This window comes from Corvus moneduloides, chromosome 4 (assembly GCF_009650955.1).
Source record: "Corvus moneduloides isolate bCorMon1 chromosome 4, bCorMon1.pri, whole genome shotgun sequence".
Taxonomy (NCBI): Eukaryota; Metazoa; Chordata; class Aves; order Passeriformes; family Corvidae; genus Corvus; species Corvus moneduloides.
In genome coordinates this window covers 29,300,026-29,320,316 of record NC_045479.1, presented here as the reverse complement: position 1 = coordinate 29,320,316, position 20,291 = coordinate 29,300,026, and the positions used below count along the sequence as shown (strand labels likewise).

Here is a 20,291-nt window from a genome sequence, read left to right as displayed (position 1 = left end):
AGTCATACATTGAAGCCCCCAGCATTTTTGTGCTTTGCATCCACATTATATCCTATCAGAAAGATGTTTTCATTCCCAGTGTTGCTAGCTCACTATAAATCTTATGATATTTGGGATTCTTCTTAAATACAGTCCCAGGAACTGAACCTTTATCTCAGCTTCCATTGAAAATGAAGTATATAGCAATAACTCATGCCACCAACCAGGAGGCAAATAGAACCACTAAGAAACAAAATACCTAGTCCTTGGGGTAATGTTCATTCTGTGACATGTGGAATGATGCTGTTGGATCCCATGTGCTGTAACAGCAACCTCTGCATGAAGGAACATCAATTGAGGAGCGATTTAAAAGTTGTACAGAGACTTTTTTTGTCATGGTGGTGGTCTTTCTACACAGCCAAATAGGAGCTGTAGTCTGCAGTCTCTGAGTGAGGAATGCCACTGCTGTGCCTCAAGAGGGTTGGGCTCACCTGACCCTCTTAGTTCGATGCCTGTTGATTGCAGGAGGGAGCCCACTCCACTCCCAGGGGAAGGCCATTCCATTCCCAGGGGAGCAGGAGTGGATAAGCTGTTTCACAGTGCCTTGCAAGTACCATGGAGTAAAAATACTCTGCTCTGCTCTTCAGTCAGACCACTGCAGCTGTCTGCAGTTTGGTCACATCATTACATAGACAGCCTCTAATAAATTTCCACAGGGTTTCCATTTCCTTATGGGCTGTCATGAGCGACTCTTGCTCTGTTGATTATTTCACAGGTTCTAGTGGGAGAAGAAGCCTGAGCTCCTCATCATTCCGCAGATGCAGAAATGTAGCCCTGTATATAAATAAAGCAGCAGCCATGGACATGGTGCACTCAAGTAACCACTTGCACCACAATGACCTTGATATATAAATACCTAAAGTCCCTTTGCAAGAAGTACACTAATATGTTTACATGTGAGAGGCAACAAAAGGACATCTTTATATATAAACTTCCACAGTGGGAAGGAAAATGCTAATGAATGATTTCAACAGCAACAAAACAGGCCATTAAGTCGAAGTTGCCTGAGGAAGTCAACAGAACCAACAAAAGATTTTCCAGGAGTAAAAGTTTCTTGATGAGTCACGGGCTCACCTCCACCGAACGAAGCTGCAAGGGCCCGGATCTTTGTCAAGATGCAAATGTCCAGAGCAATAAAGTGGATCAGGATATATCCTTCAGGATACAAATGCCTTTGACATTGAAGAAACATGGGCGATCCACAAAAAGCTTCTTCCTCACAGATCTTCAGAAACAGGCACAGTTACAGAGGCTTTGGACAGGGTCCTGCAGCTGCCATGCACGTGCTCATTCCCTGGGTCCCGGCACCTGGCCAGAGGTGCCACGCTCCAACCTCCAACTGGGAGCCTGGCCTCAGCCAGGAAGGCAGCAGGAGATGGTTCATGAAATGGCAACATTGATAAATTACAGAGAGAACAACTGGATAGGGGACTCAAGAAGCATATACACATGGGAACAAGCCAACAAACAGGAATACAGCAGAAATAAAAGCAATAAACAAATATTAAAAACATTAACCACATTTTTACTTGGTTGTAAATGAAAACCAGGGTGGTAACATTGCATGAAGTGATGTGTGATTTCTTTCCAAAAGAGACTGATGCACTCTACCCTGTATTGTCTGACCTGGATGCATGAAAATGTATCTGTAAGTACTCTACAATAATGACCTACCCGTACTAGTGATTCATTAGCTCAGGGGCATTTGATAAATTCAGTACTGGTTTACTTGATATTTGCTGGTGGATTTATTCCTTTCAATGTATTTTACAGGAGCAAAAGAAAAAATAGTATGAATAAAGAGAATGAAAAGTTTGTTGTCTTATCCAGATAGACAGCAAAAGCAGTGAGGGATGTGCATCACTTTACAAAAAGGCATATGATGTCTAAGTAAGTGTTTAACAGAAAAGTTAAGGTTTGCATTAGGAGTCTGCAGTGACTCTTGGTATGTAGGCACTAAATAAATGTGCTTAATTGGCCTGTATTCTGGGGCCCTGTGGAATCTCCACGTCACTGAAAGTGATCTGATTTATTTAGTGCCTGGACAAGGCTCTGAAAATGTAGGCAGTAAATGCAGTGGTGGAGCTCTGCCAGCACATCCAGGACCTCAACCCTTTGCCTCCTGAAAAATTTCCCTCCAGCACAACAAGCAGCTGAGGCTAGACACTGCTTGCCTGGGGCTGGGGCTGAGGTGAAAGTAAGCCCTTGTCTCTGACATCCTGGCTCTGGGATTCCCAGCTGTGTGCCCAGCATTGCCTCACATCTGCTTGTGTTCACAGGCCTTGGCTGTCACTTCAAACCATGGCACAAGCTGAGATGGGCCATGCTATATCACTGCCTGGTACGCTTCTGCCATCCCCCAGCCACTGCCTGCTTGCACCCTGTCCCCCTGCGCCTCCCTCCACAGCCAGAGCAGCCCATCCAACAGCCCAGGAACTCTCCTGTAGGCACTACCCGAAAGTGGCAACTGCTTTCAGCCTTGGCTGGTCTTGTTCAGAGAAGCTTAGTAGGGAAATTTTTTTATGGCAATTGAGCTTTCCTACTCAATAGATGTAAAAGTTATAAGCAGTAAATTCTCTTGGTAAACATTATGGAAAGCTCCCAGGCAGCAATAAGACTGGTTTCCAGAAAAGTGTAACTGAAAATATTAGTAATGATGCAATATGCATGCCAGCTGTCAACCTGGCACAGTGTCTGCTTTCAACTTCCACCCAAGAAATGTATTAAGAGCAATAAGCTCATCATCACCACAAAAGCCTGATTGATGGAGCTGGATGTAAATTTAGCTGCAGAAATACGCCAGTCAGGTGCTCCCCCTTCAAAGAGAGCGTTCTCACACCTCTTTCACACACTCCTGCTTAGTCACCTTCAGTGCTGCAGAGGAATCTTGGAGCTAAGACCATTCTGTGCTTGTCCCCCTGTGCCTTCCCAGGAAAGAGTAATTAAGCTTCTCACACCAGAACCTGTGCAGGGTAGACTGAGATGAGACTGTCTTACTGTTCATATGAGGATGGCTTGACTTTCAAGGTTTGCTGTGTCATGCAGCAAGACTCAAGCTGCAGCAATGAATCTAATTTGGTACCCTTGGGGAACAGGAACAGTCCTACCTGCCCTGACACCTTTGGGGACCTTTTTTTTTACAGTGGGAAGCCTCAGGCACAGGAGCTGCCTGGTTTAACACAGTCCCTCAGCCCTGCCAGTGCAGGATCAGCTCAGGCACGCCGACTGTGAGATGCATGGTCTAAACACCAGACCAAGTGCTGGCAACAACCAGCAGATTCCCTGCCCTCGTATGCCTTCTGAGAGTGACAGATACTCTGCAGACAGCTTCTTCTGTCTCCCGCTTTCAGTATTGAGGATGCAACTCTATGCTAGCGTTTACCCTCCTGGCCAGTATATTAGTTTCTGTGATTTTCTGCATCAGTGTGGTCAAAATCTGCCAGGCTCTCCTTGGCTCTTCCTGGAGGGGACAGCTGTGTCTGCAGAGGAATATTTTGCTTGCAAAATTAGTTCCCTACAGAAAAGGGCCCTGTGCCATTGCACTGCGTGTGTATCCAAGTCCCGGCCCATCAGTCCACTCTAAAAACCTCTGAAACCACTGTCTAATTTCAACCACTTTTTGGAGATACACCTTAAAGGTGTTAAGCTCCTGAAAGTTTTAAGAAAACAATCTCGTTGCTTCACAAAATCAAGCCTGTTGGACTACTACCCCCTGTGAAGAAGGCTGCTAGAGCCACAATGCAGGTACCTTCTACTGACAAAACAGACTTATTTCATATATCACCACACCAAGCAACAAGATTTTAGGAGAGAAACCTTTGTGCATTTCTGTGCTATATTCATTGCAATGACCCTAGGCTAAAAAAAGACTGGTCTTTTTGGCAGATGCTGCAAATAAATCATATGGTGTGGAAAGTTCATCAGCCTAAGCTGGGCAGGTATTACCCACCAGCTCCTCTAAAACCCTTCTTCATTTTTCTGCCTGTCAGACAAAGTGGACTGCAGGGAAGAACAGTCTCTTTTTCTTGTGGAGAGGTGCATACTTCAGCATCTCCTGGATGAGGTGAAACAGCAATAGAAATTGGAAAACCTGCCCTTCCTCTGCCACTGCAGAGAGGAGACCATCAGAGACACTAAGATCACTGTGAGCATTGGAATCTTGCAGGTCACAGTGTTTAGCACTTGATCAACATCCCCAAGCAACCATGACAGAAACTCACTGCATACCACCAGCAGCAGTCCCTGAGCTCCTTGAGATTCTGGAGAAATGTCACTCCTGCAGCAACCTTAACAAGACTGCTTCATATAATTTGATGTAAGACAGCATTTGGCCCATGCCTCCAGCCCTTCTGCAGTTTTTACAGCACATAAATCAAGGCAAATAATCCCTTGCCTCACCATCCGAAAGTTATGCAATCTTACAAAGATTTCAGGAGGAAAATCCAGCTATTTCAAATAATCAGCCCTCGCAAATTAATTTATACCAAGGTAACTTTTATCTTTTGGGAAACTCAAAGCATTCTTCTGCCATTCTCAAAAGCGAGAAGCTGTACAGGCAGAGCTCCTACTCACATGCAGCAGCTGGCCAGTGAGGGGCTGGAAAAGGCACAAGGAGAGCTAGGCAAGACCTTTGGGATTTCTCCAGGATCCTTGAAATCTCTGGCAATAATCAATCTGATGAGAGCCATCTTCTCAGCTTCTCTTTAACATCCAACTACACAATTTCATTAGATGAAAATGAAACACTGCTAGGTCATTCCTGTCTTCATGCAGACAATGATCACAAAAGTAATGTTCTTATCAGAAAAATCTCTCTACAGCTCAAAACTCTTGGATTTCTTCATCTCCGATTAATAGTGCTTCTCCAATAATTGACAATTTATTCCACAATGGCTCTATTTTGCCTAACCATTACTTTCACTCATCAAACAGATAGAAACACTCAGTTTCTAGGCTCACAAAACCCTCCAGATGCATTATATCATTGGCTATGAACTACCAAGAAAAACAATTATTGCCTTTTTCTCATCTTTAGAATCACCATTTCCAAGGCTGCACTAGCTTAGTCAGGAAAATGAACCAGCACAGCTCAGCTGATGATATGAAGTCCTTTGACCCATCAGCAAGAAAGATGGTATTTAAATACTCTTCCCTCCAGCAATTCCCCTCCTTTCCCCATCCCCATAAAAGATTTATGTTCTCAGCCTTGGCCTGTCGGCAGTACCTGTTGTGCATGCGGAAGACCAAAAAAACCTGGAGCTACCTCCAAAGAGCCAGACAAAGGACTGGACTTGCTTCTTCATTGGCAGGGCTGTAAGAAAAGCTGGCTCACTCCCCAGAGCTGCAGAATAACCTCGTTAACAGCTTCTGAGCACAACACACCACTGCAAAAGCCTGAAAGGCAGCAGGTTAGTGTTTCAGTAACTGTAGTGGTACTAAGGATCAAGGGGATTTCTTTCAGCCCAAGAGTAACACAGTTCCATGAATATTTTTCAGTTGCTCTTGTTTATAATGAAAAGGCTTTGTGTCTGTAGGTTGCTTAAACTACCCAGCTACCACGAGCTAGACTTAATTCTAGGAAAAAGAACACCTGTCTGAATTCTACGTAACTACACACTGTCCAAAAGGTCACAAGGAACAGCACCCCTCCTTCAACCCATAGCTATAGATTTTGATTACTGGAATGAGGGATGCTGCAGAGAGACTGGTGGTAAAATACTCATAGCATATGCATCTAGTAAATTTGGTTCTGGGTATTAACTTCTTCCTGTAAAATGTTACCCAGGGAGAATTTGAGAACTTCACCATTTGTGTAGGATTTTGAACGTTGTTAGACTGGGTGTCTCACACCGACACCCACTGTTGCATGGCGATTAATCTCAAAGGAGCTTTTGATCCAAAACTTCTGAGACATGTCAATACATTGCTTTAGGTTACACGCTTCCCATGTAACCAGTTGTATCCAGGAATCTCAAAGAGAAATGTGGCAGTCCTACTTTCCAGCCAGAGAACTGGAAGCTGAATAAGTGAGCTAGCCTTCTCTTCATCCAAAAATGAACTGTGAAATGAAGCAGTGGGGTGCAGTGCCTGAAGAGAGGCTCTGGAGGCACCGTTAAAATCCTGTGGCACTTTTCTCAAGGGAAGCAATAGTCCCACTAACAAGGCCAGATGCCAATTTACAGAATTAAATTCTGCCTACCCAAACTGCTCTTGTTTCATGTGGGTACAGCGCTCTTCACATCCTACATAAGACGTTTGGAAAGGGTCTCTTGGAGCCCTGGGACCCATTCCCTCCTGCTGTTGGCAGCCTACAATATATCCCCTTTCATAGACTGGTCAAGCTCCCTCCAAAGAATAATTCGTTTTACCCATAGTTGGAGGTGGATCCAGAAGCAGTTGTTAGAAACTTGCTGTTCCAAACGGGACTGCTGATATGCACTGTTAAACACTGGCTATGCTCCATCCCAAAGGCAGCTGCATTTTGAGAGCTGGCCAAGCAGAGGGCCAACCCCCAAGTGCCAAAAGCACTGGGAAATCCAGGAAGAAAAGGAGACGATCCTATGGGCTAGTTGTAATGGGAGAAATCATGCAGAGGATCATGGGGCAGGTTGGAGAAGCATCTTGCTCTTCACATGCCCTTGTCCTTCAGAGATGCTGAGCATCTAGGAGGCCTCATTAGCGGCCATGTCACTCCTCTAGGATGGCCCATGGGAGAGGGGGAGGGATTTATCACAACCTGGCCCACAGATCTGGCAGTATCATGCCTGGTACTCCACATACAGAACACTTTAAAGGCAGGTGCTGGTGCCCTGAAAACAACTGTTGTGTTGCTCAGCCCTGTTGGTGACTGAACTCTAAAGTATCTTTTATGGTAAAATTCGTCAGAGACCAAAGGTTCGTCTCCATATGTGCCCAGAATGGCCCTTTTCTCCTGTCCTCCCAGGCACAAGTGAAAACGGAGCTAAAGTTTCCCATTTTCCCCTGATTCGCTTTTTGCTGCCCCATTATTTAAAGGGAGAATCTCCTCCACTGCTGGAAATCTGAACTGGCTTGTAAACCCTCCACAGTGCTTGGGAAGATGGGCTTCCCTGCCAGGAAGGAAAGCTTGAGGACCAAACCAAGGGATGCACCTCACCACAGCCATCAGCAAGGTGGCTGGTGGTGAGATGGTGTCCTGCTGGTGTGCTGCTACTGCCAGATGCCACAGCCTAGGATTTCTAGGCTCCTATATAATTTTATTGACTCTAGTTTCATGTACTTCACCTCATTAACGATTTCCCTAGAAATCATTATTCTTATGCTTATGGAACAATGGTCTGTGGGTTTGTATTTCCCACTGATTCATTTATTAAATGTCTTTCACATTGTTCCCTCCCCACTTTCCCCTGCCCCTAGCCCTGGCCACTCCCTCAGGCTCTCCCTATTGGTTCCTGTACCCCAACTCCGCCCATGGACCGCCCCTGCGATCTGACAAAACCGCCCTGCGACTGGCTCACAGGGTCTTTCTGCCTCTGGGGACCACCAGGAAAAGATATAACCATTAAAGGCCCTCTGAAGCCCTCGTGGCGGAACCCTTCTCACCTCCTTCACCATCACTGTGCTGTAAGGCTGATAGCTGCAGGAACAAGAGTGCGAGCTGTCCGAAGTGGACTGCAGGAGGGTGAAATGGTCACTCTGCCCTAAGCAGCTCCGCTGAGCTCTCTGGGAAAGCTGCAGCTTGCTAAGCCAAACCTAGCACTGCAACAATGGTCCCTGTGTCTTGCTGGGTTCAGTGATATAATGCAAAGAGCTGGACAGGGTTTGGCCATCACCCCAACCACCCCTAGCTGAACAGACTCTCCTTTGCACATAGCATTTCTGAACAGAGCCCAACAATTTGTGTTTTTCCAATGATAGGATGATCAGGAAGATGCTGTTAAAGAGGTCTTTTTCCTACAAAGGGCACTTCTACAAAATGTAGAGATGAAAACATACTTCCCTGGGTATGTTCTTGCATGTCCTGAGCACTGCTGAACGCCTGTCAGGATACCTCTTTCCTTCTCATCAGTTTGGGCCTTTGTTTTCTCTCTGTGCAGACATTGGTGGCACAGGACAATTAAAAAAGATGTTTGCAGCCCTCTAATAGGTTGACATCCCAGGCTGTTTTGAGGTTATTCTTGCATATTTGCCCAGGTTTTCTGTGGAGCACTACAAGTGACTGAACTCAAATCTCCTGTTACCCACAAGATCCTTAAAGGATCTCAGCACAATGAAAATACATCTTCAGTTCAGGACAATGATGATAAGCTTGAAAACCAAGCTTATTCGGGCCTAAAAGGTAAAAAAACCCCAACCAGACAGAAGTTTCTACAACTCAAAATGAGGACTCAAAAATAAAAGTTACTGACTGTCTTTAACTCCTATTTGTGTCAGCAGCGAGTGTTACAACCACTCACAGTCTGTCATGGTGAGACTTGTGAGTAGAAAGACACAATTTACTTCTGCTCTATGCAGCTAATTTCAGGCAAAACCAGTAGGGCTGGTGTCCACATCCTCAAGGAAGAGAGGCAGGCTGCATGCAGCAACAGTGAAAGGCAAAACGTGAAGGTTTTTCCGTTACGGAAGGCATGAGATCAATAAAATGCTCAGTAAGACACGCATCCCACAGCAAGACAGTGGTAATGTGATGTTTCAAAAGTTAAAAGCATGTTAGAATTTGTTGCTGGAATATAGTCAAGCTGCAAATATGCCTCTTCTATAAATAGCACACAGCAACAATAGCTGAGGTCTCCAAGTGATTTATTAGCAGTATTCTAAATAGATGAACACTAAAATAAGTTACTAATTTACTAAAATCTTGTCAAGGAGACTCTGCTTCAGTAAGCCCTTTTATCCTGGAACTTGTCTAAATGGGGACACTCAGGCGAGCTAATCTGAATTGACCACAGATGGGAATGTAAAGTGAATGAGATAATTGCATTGCAGAGTGGACAGTCACTCTCACTCACAGTTAAAGAATTAACATCTGCTAAGGGCCCCTTGTGGATGAGCCCTCAACAGTGATCCCTAGCCAAGGATAATTTTAAGATTAGAGTGTCAAAAAGGAAATACTAATATGATCTGAACTATGGGAGGGAAGACAGCCTTTTATGCATACTGGTAAAATTAGTATTCTTGTCTAAGCATGAAGCTGAAAGAGTTTATTTCTGCATCTTGTTTACTGGGATCAGATTATGTTTGGCTGGTGAATCCAGTTCTGATTTCCCTTGCAATAATGTGGCTGAAGGGTTACACCCTGAAAAACAGCGAAGATACTCAGCATTTGTAGCATTTTTTTATGATTCAGGCTAAAACTTGGCCGTAGCCTTTCTTTTAAAACATTGGTGATACAAAGCTAACATTTAGAGGTTTCTGCCTATGCTAAACAAACTGCTGCTGTGAAACAATTAATTCACTGTATTAATTAATTCACCTCAAATAGGCAGATGCTTGAACCTTGCTGGAAACCCAGCTTGGCTATACCAAGGTTGGGATGCCAGGGCAGGAGATGGGCACCCACCATCTGCCCCCCTTTCCTGCTCTCTACGGAGGAGAGGCTCAGTTGGTTTGTTTAGCTTCTGTATCCTTGCAGAGAAATCTCTGACTACTTTGCTGGTTGTTGAAACAGTGTTTCTTCTTTGCATAAGGTCAGACTACAGCCAGGCTGCCCTGGTATGGAGCTCGGCTCAGCAGAGCCCCTGAGCTCTCTGGGCACATGCTGACCTGTGAACTCATGCTTACTTCCACCAAGAAAACCATTTAGACCGAACCCATGGCATTTTAGTGCAGTGTTCCAAACATCGGTACAGCCTTCAACCTCTTTGCTTGGCAGTTCTGCCCAGATTTGTCCTTTCCTTCCTAATCCCACCACTGGGTGGTTGATCCTCCATCTCTTGCCTGCCTCAGGCTGGAGCCACATCCACATCAGAGATAACCATGTTCAGTGGACTTGCAGCATTAGGGACAGGAAGTAAAGAAGAGCAGGGACCTGCCAAGTCCCTGATGAGGTGATTCTACCTATCAATAGACCTTCCAAGTGCTGCACATGGCGTGTGACACTTCTCGTCTGGTTCCTGCTGCTGAGGTGGCACCCAGCTTAGGTGACTGCAGCATGGTGCCACTTTCCAGAAGTATCTCTCTCCCAGTGCTCTCCACCATCCCAGTCCCACCACTGCAAAGGGAAGCCCAGAGCCACACTGCTACAGAAGGATGAAAGGCATCTCCCAGAGCTATTTCAGCATTTCTGAGGTCTGAATCTTTGAAATGAACCTAGAGGCTTGGCAGCTTGTTTTCTTCACTACCATAAATCTCCTCAAGATCAACATCATGGTAAATTCTGATGAGGGAGGATTTTTGTCGTAAGAGTTGAAGTCAGCATCTAAGGAATGACTCATGATGATGAGGGCAGAATGCAAAAACTCTAATCTTTCTTTTCAATCAAAAGTGAAGCAGATACACCTTTGACCCAAATTAAGACAGGTGATATATTGAAAAGAGGCCCTAAGCCTCTGAGTTCTGCGGGGTTCTGCACTCCGATGCCTTGAACTGGGGCTTGTAGGCTCTTTAACAATCGGCAGAAATGCAGGTGGATCAGCACCGCCTGCTCTTTGCAGAGGGTAAAACCAGAAACCACCAGCCCTACAAGCCATAGGTCTGTGCCTACCTCCAGTGACATTTGGGGTGAGTCACCACCACCTGAGGCCTCACCTGAGACAAACTGCTCATCCAAGGGGATAGCAGTGAGTGAGCTGCTAGCAGCATACAGAGACCCCAGCATCCTGCAAAATCCTGCGAGCCCTTAACACCATGCCCGGAAATGCACATGTGGCATTGAAATGTCTGAAGTGTGAGAAAGCAGTATACAGACAGTGGGACACACAGTTTGGATCATGGGTTACAGTTGTTACATCACAGTTAAAAAAAAAAAAATCTCAAAAGTTAAAAAAGAAATCCCATGGCAGTCACAGAATTTGTAGTTGTGCTTTAAAGAAAATGAGTAATACCCTTCAGAGTAATGAGTAATACCCTTCAGACATGAACATTTTGGATGACTGCATATTTGAAACCACTGTTTCAAGAGAAATTACTGTTTCCGTATGTCTGAAATTCAGTGCTTCCAAAGTGGGAGTAAAGCACAACATAACTCCAAACAGAACACAAAACTCTGATGTTTCTTTAGGTCAGATACATGTTGCTATTGGCAGCTACTAGTAATTGCTGGAATGCAGCACACTGTAATAAATTAAATGGGATATTTGCTAAGCATGCAGGCTTGCCATCTGGAGAGCTGCTGCTATTACTTTGCAGGTAAAAAGTGGTATTTAATTGCAGGAAACTGAAGTGTACCATACGAGCAAAATCTTCTAACCTCCAGCCCCTTGGATGCAATACTTGTTTAAAACCTGGAACAATTAAATGCTCTTGATTTATATGCTTCTTTGCAATAACACAGACTAAAGCCATGCCAAAAGAAGAGATCCCACAGAAGCAAGCTTGGTACATAGCCTCTTTTTGCAGCATGCTACTGCAGATGCATCAAACACTACCAAATTACTTTTCATCTTGAGACAGGCATTGGTTTCTGCACACAAGACCTTGGTTCTACTGTCCCCACACATTGCACCAACCCAGGGAGGAGCTGGCCCGAGGCCAGGATTTGCACAGGTTCTCTCCAGGCACAACCCCCATCCTGGTGTGCAGTGACCACAATGAAAACTGCACCAGGGTGCTAGCAACATGGGACCCAACACCAATGAGGCAAATGCTGCCTTGTGGGATGTCCTGGGTTTCTCACCCCTGAGTAAAAATCACTGGAAAGCTGAAAAAGTCCTATGTCCCAGAGAAGTCCCATTGGCTGGCCTAAGAGCTGTGGATCTCAGTCCCTACACTCCATCACAGGCTGGCATAGGTTTAGGATTCAGGTGGTGGGATACAGAGGCTGGCACAAATACTGAGGGCCTGAGAAATTCCCAGTGGGGTACATACATCCTTTCTTTTGTGGGTCTCACTTTGTAGTTAGCCCTGATTCAGAACCACAAAATTGTTTGGATGGGAAGAGCCCTCCAAAGATAATCTAGTCCAGCATCCCTTCCATGGGTAGGGACATATTTGAGTAGATCAGGTTGCTCGAAGTCCCATCCATCCAACCTGGCCTTGAACACTTCCAGGGATGAGGCATCCACAGCTTCTCCGGGTAACCTGTTCCAGTGCCTCATGATCCTCATAATCAAAAAATGTCTTATGTCCAATCTAAATCAATTTCAGTATAAAATGGTTGCCCCTTGTCCTGTCATTAAAAAGCCATGTTGAAAAGTCTTTCTCCACCTCTCCTGTAAGCCCCTTTATATATTGCACTCTGAAAGGAAGTTTAGGCAGCTTTTGGGGGGCACAAGCAAAGGATGTCAGGAAAAGAAAGAAAGATAGCACTTTTTCTAACCAACCATTTGATTTAAAATGTAATGGAATAGTCATTCTGGATCTGTCTGACAGGTCTGGATGTTTCTGAGCTGACGAGAGCATGGAACAACTTCTCCTAGGGCAAGACACTGGCTGCCTCCTGTGACACAGCTAAGAGATGCACTTTGGTGAAAAAACAGCTCTCAGTATTTCTGCAGAGAGTGGCTTCCTAGCCAGAGCATGGCTAGAGGTGACCACAAATGATTGCAAAGGGGTCTGAATACATGATTTTTCTCAACATGAATGCTGGTCTCCAAGGATCGGGCTTTCACCTCAAAACCAGTTCTCAGCAGAAACTACAATGATGTAAGTGATCTCCTGATTCACTAACCAGATTTTACCCTTTCTCCGTGTTAGACCGGAGGGGAATTTTGATTAAGCTTTTAGGCAAGTTTATTAAATTAGGCCACTAGAGGGAGCAGCCTTTAAAGTCCAGAGCTGGCCGCCGGGGATGCGTCCCCACGAGACGGGGACCCAGGAGGGCGGCCCCATGGCCGCGGCTCCGAGGGGAAGCTCTCCAGCACTGGGGGACAGAATTGCACTGAGGGAAGAGTATTATTGGTAGCGCCTCCAAATGCATCATTTGTTATCTGCTGTTTCTGATACTGAAAATCATCTTTCACATATTTTTTTTTTCCTTAGCAAATATGATGTCTTTCTTCCTTTTTTTTTTTTCTCCAAAGTTCTTTTCACATAAGTGTGCACAGGAAAAAAGAAGACAAGATACAAGTTTTAAAATTACCTGGCTAACCCGGTTTATGGGAACCATACTTCAGTGTGTGGTGAGTAGCTTTGGCTGGTTACACGCCTACTTCTCAAAGAAGGCAGTTACTATTAGAAGTCGATCTGGTGATTATTAATTTTAATATAGTTGCATTTTGGTCAGACTGATTTGCATCACCTCAAAACCACACGCCTGCAAGATCTGGAGAAAGCTGTCCAGAGTGACGTTCCCTTATGCATTCCTGAGGAATTAGCAGCACCTGCCTAGGTTGCAGTTGTGCAGGGGAGTTCACCAGGTGAAAGAAAAGGAAGTTTTTGGAAAAGAGAGGGACTACGAACTCCGCAAAGCAAGAGGCAGGGCGGTGCTTACATCACCTAGGAATGAATTACGTTAATTCACCTTGTGCGATGACAAGAGATGCTGGTGTAGTGAAATATGAAGCGTAAACACCGGTGCAGAGATTGCAGAGAGAAAGGGGGCTGGAGCAGGGGTTTTCTCGTCCCAACCTAGGCAGACTTACCTCTCCTCCAGTGCAGGGGAAGGGGCTCGAATATCTGGAAGTGCAAATGGCTCCTCTCTGCGTCACATCATCCTCCAGCCCGAAGGTGGCCGAGCAGTTAGCAGCAAAGTACTTGTAAGGCTTCCACGTCTCGCCGAAGTCCTGGGAGCGCTCCAGCACCATGGCAGCCGGCCTGGGCGACTTGAAGACCATAATCAAGTGAGTGAAGTAGAAGGTGGCTTCCAGGTCCAGGCGGATGGTCTCGCGGGGGGCGTCCTGGGCCGCCTGCCACCAGGTGCGGGGCAGGCGGAACGGGGAGTCGGCCATGGCGGCGGGGGGGTGCGCCAGCCCGGCCTGGGCCTCGCTGCAGCGGCCGCACGAGGGGCGCCGGCAGCGGCGCTGCGCGTCCTCGCTGTAGGCGCAGAAGGGCTCGGCGGCGCCGCGGCCGCAGGACGTGTCGGTGCGCAGCGCCCGCCCGTGCGCCAGGTTACCCATCCGAGGGTTGCAGGCCTTCTCGCAGGGACTGCTCGCTGCCGCCACGCCGCCCAGACCTGCGGGGCAGAGAGCGGGGCGCTGAAGGCGGCTCCTGAGGTGGGAGCACCCCATCCCGTCGGAGCAGACGCGGGATGCTGCCACCGCCGAAACCGTGTGCCGCTGGTACCCACCGAGCCCTGGAAGGGCTGTGGGAGTGTGGCACCGCTACTCAGCTCTCCCCTCTGTGGAGCTCAGTGTTGTCTTTAAAAGCAAAAAAACCCCACCCCAAAACTCTTCAGGGTTTCCCTGCACTTGGGAAAATCCCTACCAAGAGATGGAGAGCAGGCAGGAGGAGAGATGAGTACACCCTGCCCTCCCGCCTTGAGGGACTAGAGCAGGGCTGAGGCTTCAGGGCCATGCCACCCATGCCTCGAGGCCTCCAAGGGGATCCAGGTGGCCCTGGAGAAGTGGAGAAAAGCAGAAGAAAGGCAGCCTGCTGCCACAAGGCCAGGAGGCTGCCATGGGGAACAGCATTGCTGCAACCCAGCCCACCGTGCAGCACATCAGGTGTCCGGGATGTGAGAGCCCACAGGAATATCACCTGCCAGCAATGACCTCAAGTCCTCACCCCTTTCCCACCACTCCAGCTGTACCCCAAATCTTCCCACAGTCAGAAACTTCTGCCAACATCAGTGTTTAATTGTAGCACTGCTTAAGTTTGGAAAGCCTGTTACTGGTGTATGTAAAGGGAAGAAAAAAGAAGTTTTGGTTGAAATTATGCTGGCAAGCTGCCACACAGCTGAGGCTCTGTGGTTTTTGTTCAAGCTTTTCTGGAAGTCCTGTCAATTTTAAAATCCACAGTTAAAGTGTCAAAGAAAAATAAAATCACCATGGGCTTTACTGTGAAACCATGTAACTTCCACATGTAATCAATGTAACTCTTGGTGCAGGAATGCTTGATTAGAAGCTCTCCAACTTTTTATTAATAACTGTAAGAGTAGGTCAAGGTGGTATTTGGTGAATTGTTTAACATAAAAAAAAAAAATCTCTATTGACTTGGATGTGTGCAGGTCAAAGCATCCTGAGGAGCATAATGTCTTCTTTATCACCAGGCCAGTCATACACAGTCAGCTTTGTGCACCAATTAATGTCTTCTTGGCATTTTTGTTATGTCTGAAGGTCATTTCAGTTTAGTATCCAGTAAGTCCTTTATTTGGGGCTTATTCAGCTTTTGCCTACAGTGTCATAGTTGCAATTAAGCTATATTATGCACTAGCAGTGCTAAGCCTTCCAAGCCTGACAGTATTCCCCACTTCTCCTGCTCCTCAAGAAACACTCCATAAAAACATTTCTACCACCAAAGCTCTCTATAGGTTTTCTATAGCATTCCCTCAGAACAGCTGTAGACCACTGCTTGCTATGCACCCAGTACAAGGCACTTCTGAATCTAGTCTCTGGTTTTCACTGGGTAAGCAGTCTCGGGAAAATTTTGGTGAACAAGAAATGCTCAGTCAAGTTAGCTTCCTACAGTGTGCTGGTAAAGCTGTGTTGGAGATGACCTATAGTAACTGTGCAGAAGACGTTTGCTCTAGAAAAGTAAACAAATAGAACTGTAAGGTTAATATGATATCACTTACAACTCCTGAACATCCTTTTCAAAGCATTCTATAAACATTAACCTACGTAGCTCTCCTGAGGGGTAGGTAAGTTAAGTGCTATTATCATATTATCAGTTAGGCTAGCCAGTAGTTGGCCTAATTTATGTCTTTGGCTGCTTTCCTGGATTCTTTGGCTACGTGTTATACAGTGCAGTTGGCCGCTACACAAATAGATGAACATTTACTGCGGTTCCCTCAGTTGTGGGATTGCAAAGCAGGTTTGGGAAGTGGTAGGAAGAGCAGGGCTCAGTCAGCACCATCAGACAGGTTGAGATTACTGTTTGTGTAATCAAGTTCTTTTGTTTTTTGCACACCAGACTGCTGCCTCCAGGAATGCAGTGGAGGAGGACCTGGTCAATGGGAGGTTTCCCCGTGACTGCAGTTGGTGGTAGGGCTGGCATGGCTGGCCCCAGGACAGGGACAAGCTAACCCCAGCTGGGAGGGGTTGGCTACCAAATCTCATGTGAGACCCTGGGAGCCCAGAGTATTTGATTGCTCCCAGTTCAGGGTATACTCCAGCCCTGATCATGCACTGTCACTACCGCAGTTGTCTTTGGGCCAGGCATTGACCTCACCTGGGGTCAGATCTGGGGCAAGGGACCTTGGCTCCAGTAGGATTTGGGAAATGCTGCTGGCACATAGATGTGGGTCCCAGGGCCAGAAAGGGGGGAGAGGAAACCCCCTTTGAAAGGGTGTTTGTTTTCACTTGAATTGGAAAAGAGTTGCATGACCGATGCAGAGCACTTCATGTTATGAAAAGTGACATCTTTCTAGTGTAACGCTGGCTGCCACAGGAATTCAGTAAAAGGACAAATTGAGAGCATAGAGATTTCTATGCTGGCAGTCACAGGTTCACGACTACTCTGCCACACCACTGCAAGAGGTGCTTTTCCTTGCTTGGACTTAATGCATCTGCCCAACTAAATCTTCCCATTCTATACACTGTACATGCCACCGGACTGGGATCTTCAGTAATGAGTAAGAGCATGCAGAGAATACCATGACTCACCTGGAAAAACATCCATGGAAAATCATATGCTTCCTGCTTAAGCATTTTAGCAACACATGCCAACTTGTGATGTTTCGTTTATATCTTGTGCCTGATTAAATGTTTGTTTCCCATCAGGTTTTTTTTCCCTTCTTTTTAGAAAAGACATTTGGCACTCGGCTTGCACCCGGCCGAGGAAGCGTTACGCAAACTGTTTATGCCCGGGTGTCTCCGCTGCGGGACCCCGCTGCGGGCAGCTCTGAGCGCGAAGTGTTTACGCTGCGGGAAGGGGCTTTGAGAACCCTGCCCGCCCTCCTCCGCACCCCGACGACCCGGGGCACCGCCGCCCAGAGCGCCAGCGGAGCCCACAGCCCCGCCGCTGCCACCCGCAGCGCTCCGCAGCCGGGCCCCACTCCCGCGGCATCCCCCGAAGCCCCGGCCCGAGCCCACCCGGCCTCGCCGCCCCGCCCGAGGCTCCGCGGGCAGGGGCGGCCCCGCGAAGCGCGCTGCGGCGCGGCCGAACCCCTCTTTGTCTGCGGCGCGGGGCGCGGGGGGAACGCGCATCCCGGCCCCTGCCTTTCCACACCCATCGGCGCACACCGCGTACCGACACGCACCTCATGTGCGGACACACGCGCACACAGCCTGTGCGCACATATACGCGTATGTACGCGCGTGTGTGCGTGTGTGCGGACACGTGCGTGCAGAGACAGACGCGTGTGTGCACAGTGCGCACACGCCCGTGCGGCGCTCCGTGCGTGCGCACGCCCGTGCACCCCGCGGACACGGGCGCGGGCACTCCGGCACACGCGCGTACCCGCACACGCACACACGGCGCGTATCTACCTCGCACGCCCGCGGAGGACGGAGAACGCCGACCGCGGCCGGTCACGACCCACCTGCAGCGGCGGCGGCGGCGCCCAGCAGCAGCAGCGCCAGCCGCATCCCGCGCCCCATGGCCGAGCGCCCCGTGGCCGCCCGCCCTGCGCGCCCCGCCGCCCCGCGGCGCGACCGGCCCCGCGCGGCATCAGCGCCCCGCGCGGCACCGCCGCCCGCCGCGCACCGCGCCGCCCCGCACCGCCCGCCGCCCGCCGCGCAGCGCCCACGCACCGCCCCGCGCCCCGCCCCGCCCGCCGCCGCCCTGCCCTCCCGGCCCCCGCCCTCCCGCCGGGGCCGCGGCGCCGCGGGGGGCTGTTGCCGGTGCGCGGCCGGGCGCGGTACTGCAGCGGAGGGCACCCGTCCACATACACACACACACACACACACATACACACACAAGCACACACACACACGTACACACACATACACACATACACACACACACATACATACACATAAACACACATACATACACACACACACATACACACACACACATACACACACACACACACACATACATACACAAACACACATACACACACACACATACATACACATAAACACACATACATACACACACACACATACACACACACACATACACACACACACACACACATACACACACACACACACACATACACACACACACACATACACACACATACACACACACACACATACACACACACACACACACACACACACACACATACACACACACACACATACACACACACATACACACACACACATACATACACATAAACACACATACACACACATACACACACATACACACACACACATACATACACATAAACACACATACACACACATACACACACACACATACACACACACACATACACACACATACACACACACATACACACATACACACATACACACACACACATACATACACATAAACACACATACACACACATACACACACATACACACACACATACATACACAAACGCACACGCACACACCCAAACACGCACACACCCAAGCCGTCCCCGCAGCCCCGGCGGCTCCGCCGCGGCAGCCCAAGGCGGGCGGGCTGGAGCCCGGAGACAGAGAGAGATCCGCGCTCCGGGACAGGGGGCTACCCCTCGTCAACCCCCGGAGGCTTCGGCTTCCGAGCCCGGGGGCGCTGTCGAGACGGAGAGGGTGGAAGAGAAGCTGCAAAATGCAGCCCTCCTCCGGCCCAGCTCGGTTTCAAACAAGAGACTTAAGTTACCGCAAGTAACCCCGGGTCACTCAGCTCTGAAGACGTTTCTTGTTTTATCGGCTGTTCTGGTAACTGAGCGATGGAGCCACGCAAACTTAAGAGGTTTTTCCTTCTTTCCTGGCAACTGGCTTAGCTCCCATATGGTCTGATGGGTTCAATAGCGCCGGTCCCCATACCTCAACAGCAGTTTTGGGCTCTGAAAATAGGAAAAGACACAGTCACATCTACTGTTCGCCTCCAGACCATTACTTTTTTAGGTGTCAGCAAAGGACCATTAGGAGAGCAAGGGTGGAGCACTTCTGAGCAGTCATTTTTTTACTTACCTGAATCTAATCTGGGAGGCAAGCATGTTGCAAGAACTACAAAATATTGCATGTGTCATTTTCTGCACTTTGAACTTGGACAACTTAAGAACAATTCTGTTTTAGAAAGCAGCATGACAGTGTCTTAAGACTACCACACTGCCTTCTGTAATGCATTTCAAAAGTGACACACATTTTGAGCTGCTAGGATTATACCACCACCAAAATGCTCACTGAAAGGTATTTAGTGCATAATCTACTCTTAGCAGTCAAACATCTGTCTAGGCAGTGTTATATCTATGTCTTTATGTTAAAAGGTGCAGGAAGTTGATCTTTGTCATCTTTCTAATTTTTCAGTGCTGAGTTACATGCCACAGGGAAGCATTTTGCTCACCTTGCCACTGTCATTTTCTCTCCTCCAAGTGGGAGCGTCTAGGCAGGGACTTCTAGTCCCCAGGCACCTGTTGAGTCCCCATGGCTACTTCTGAGCTACTCAGGGCTTTTTCCTGCATGGTGTGGGCTGCTCCCACACTTCTGAGCCTCCTCAGAAGTGGCGGTGGCCATGGAAGAAAAGGATGTTCCAGAGGCTTTCTACCTTTCATCTTTCAAAACAGTGATGTATTGCCAAGGAATCATGCAGGGGTTTGTGTTGTTACAGACAGGTTGCAGCAGTCACATTATGCAGGTCTGGGAAATGAAAAGTGCAAGCCACAGGTGGGGAATTTATCTCCATTGCAACTCATAACTCATAGTTCCTTCTATGTCAACAGAGCCAGGTGATTAAGTATGCTGTAGGATGATAAGTCTGGGCGGACCTGAGCAAGAGCTTACACTACTATGTCAACCTGTTTGGCACCAGGAGCATAGAGCAGGTTGAGGTGCATAAGCAGCAGGAGTAATTTTCTTGGTAGGACAGAAGACAAGACTGATGGGAGCAGAGGATGGCTCTGGAGAAATCCCTGAGGCAGGAGGGAAGGAGATGATCTGGACTGAAAAATTGCAGAACAAAAA

General features: G+C 48.0%; 1 protein-coding gene across 2 annotated transcripts in view; it reads right to left on the bottom strand.

Annotated features, from left to right (window-relative positions):
• Positions 1-17,887, bottom strand: part of NTN4 (netrin 4) — a 48,206-nt gene extending 30,319 nt beyond the window's left edge. Inside the window, exons 1-2 of one of the 2 annotated variants that reach the window (XM_032106296.1) lie at positions 17,756-17,887; positions 13,758-14,287 (exon numbers count right to left, since the gene is read on the bottom strand). In XM_032106296.1, coding sequence (XP_031962187.1) covers positions 13,758-14,287; positions 17,756-17,813 — 588 coding nt within the window. In that variant the 5' untranslated portion in view covers positions 17,814-17,887. Of the gene's footprint in view, positions 1-13,757; positions 14,288-16,877; positions 17,213-17,755 lie in introns of those variants that run through there. The other variant, XM_032106297.1, reaches the window with a different exon arrangement.
• Positions 17,888-20,291: the final 2,404 nt, after the last annotated feature.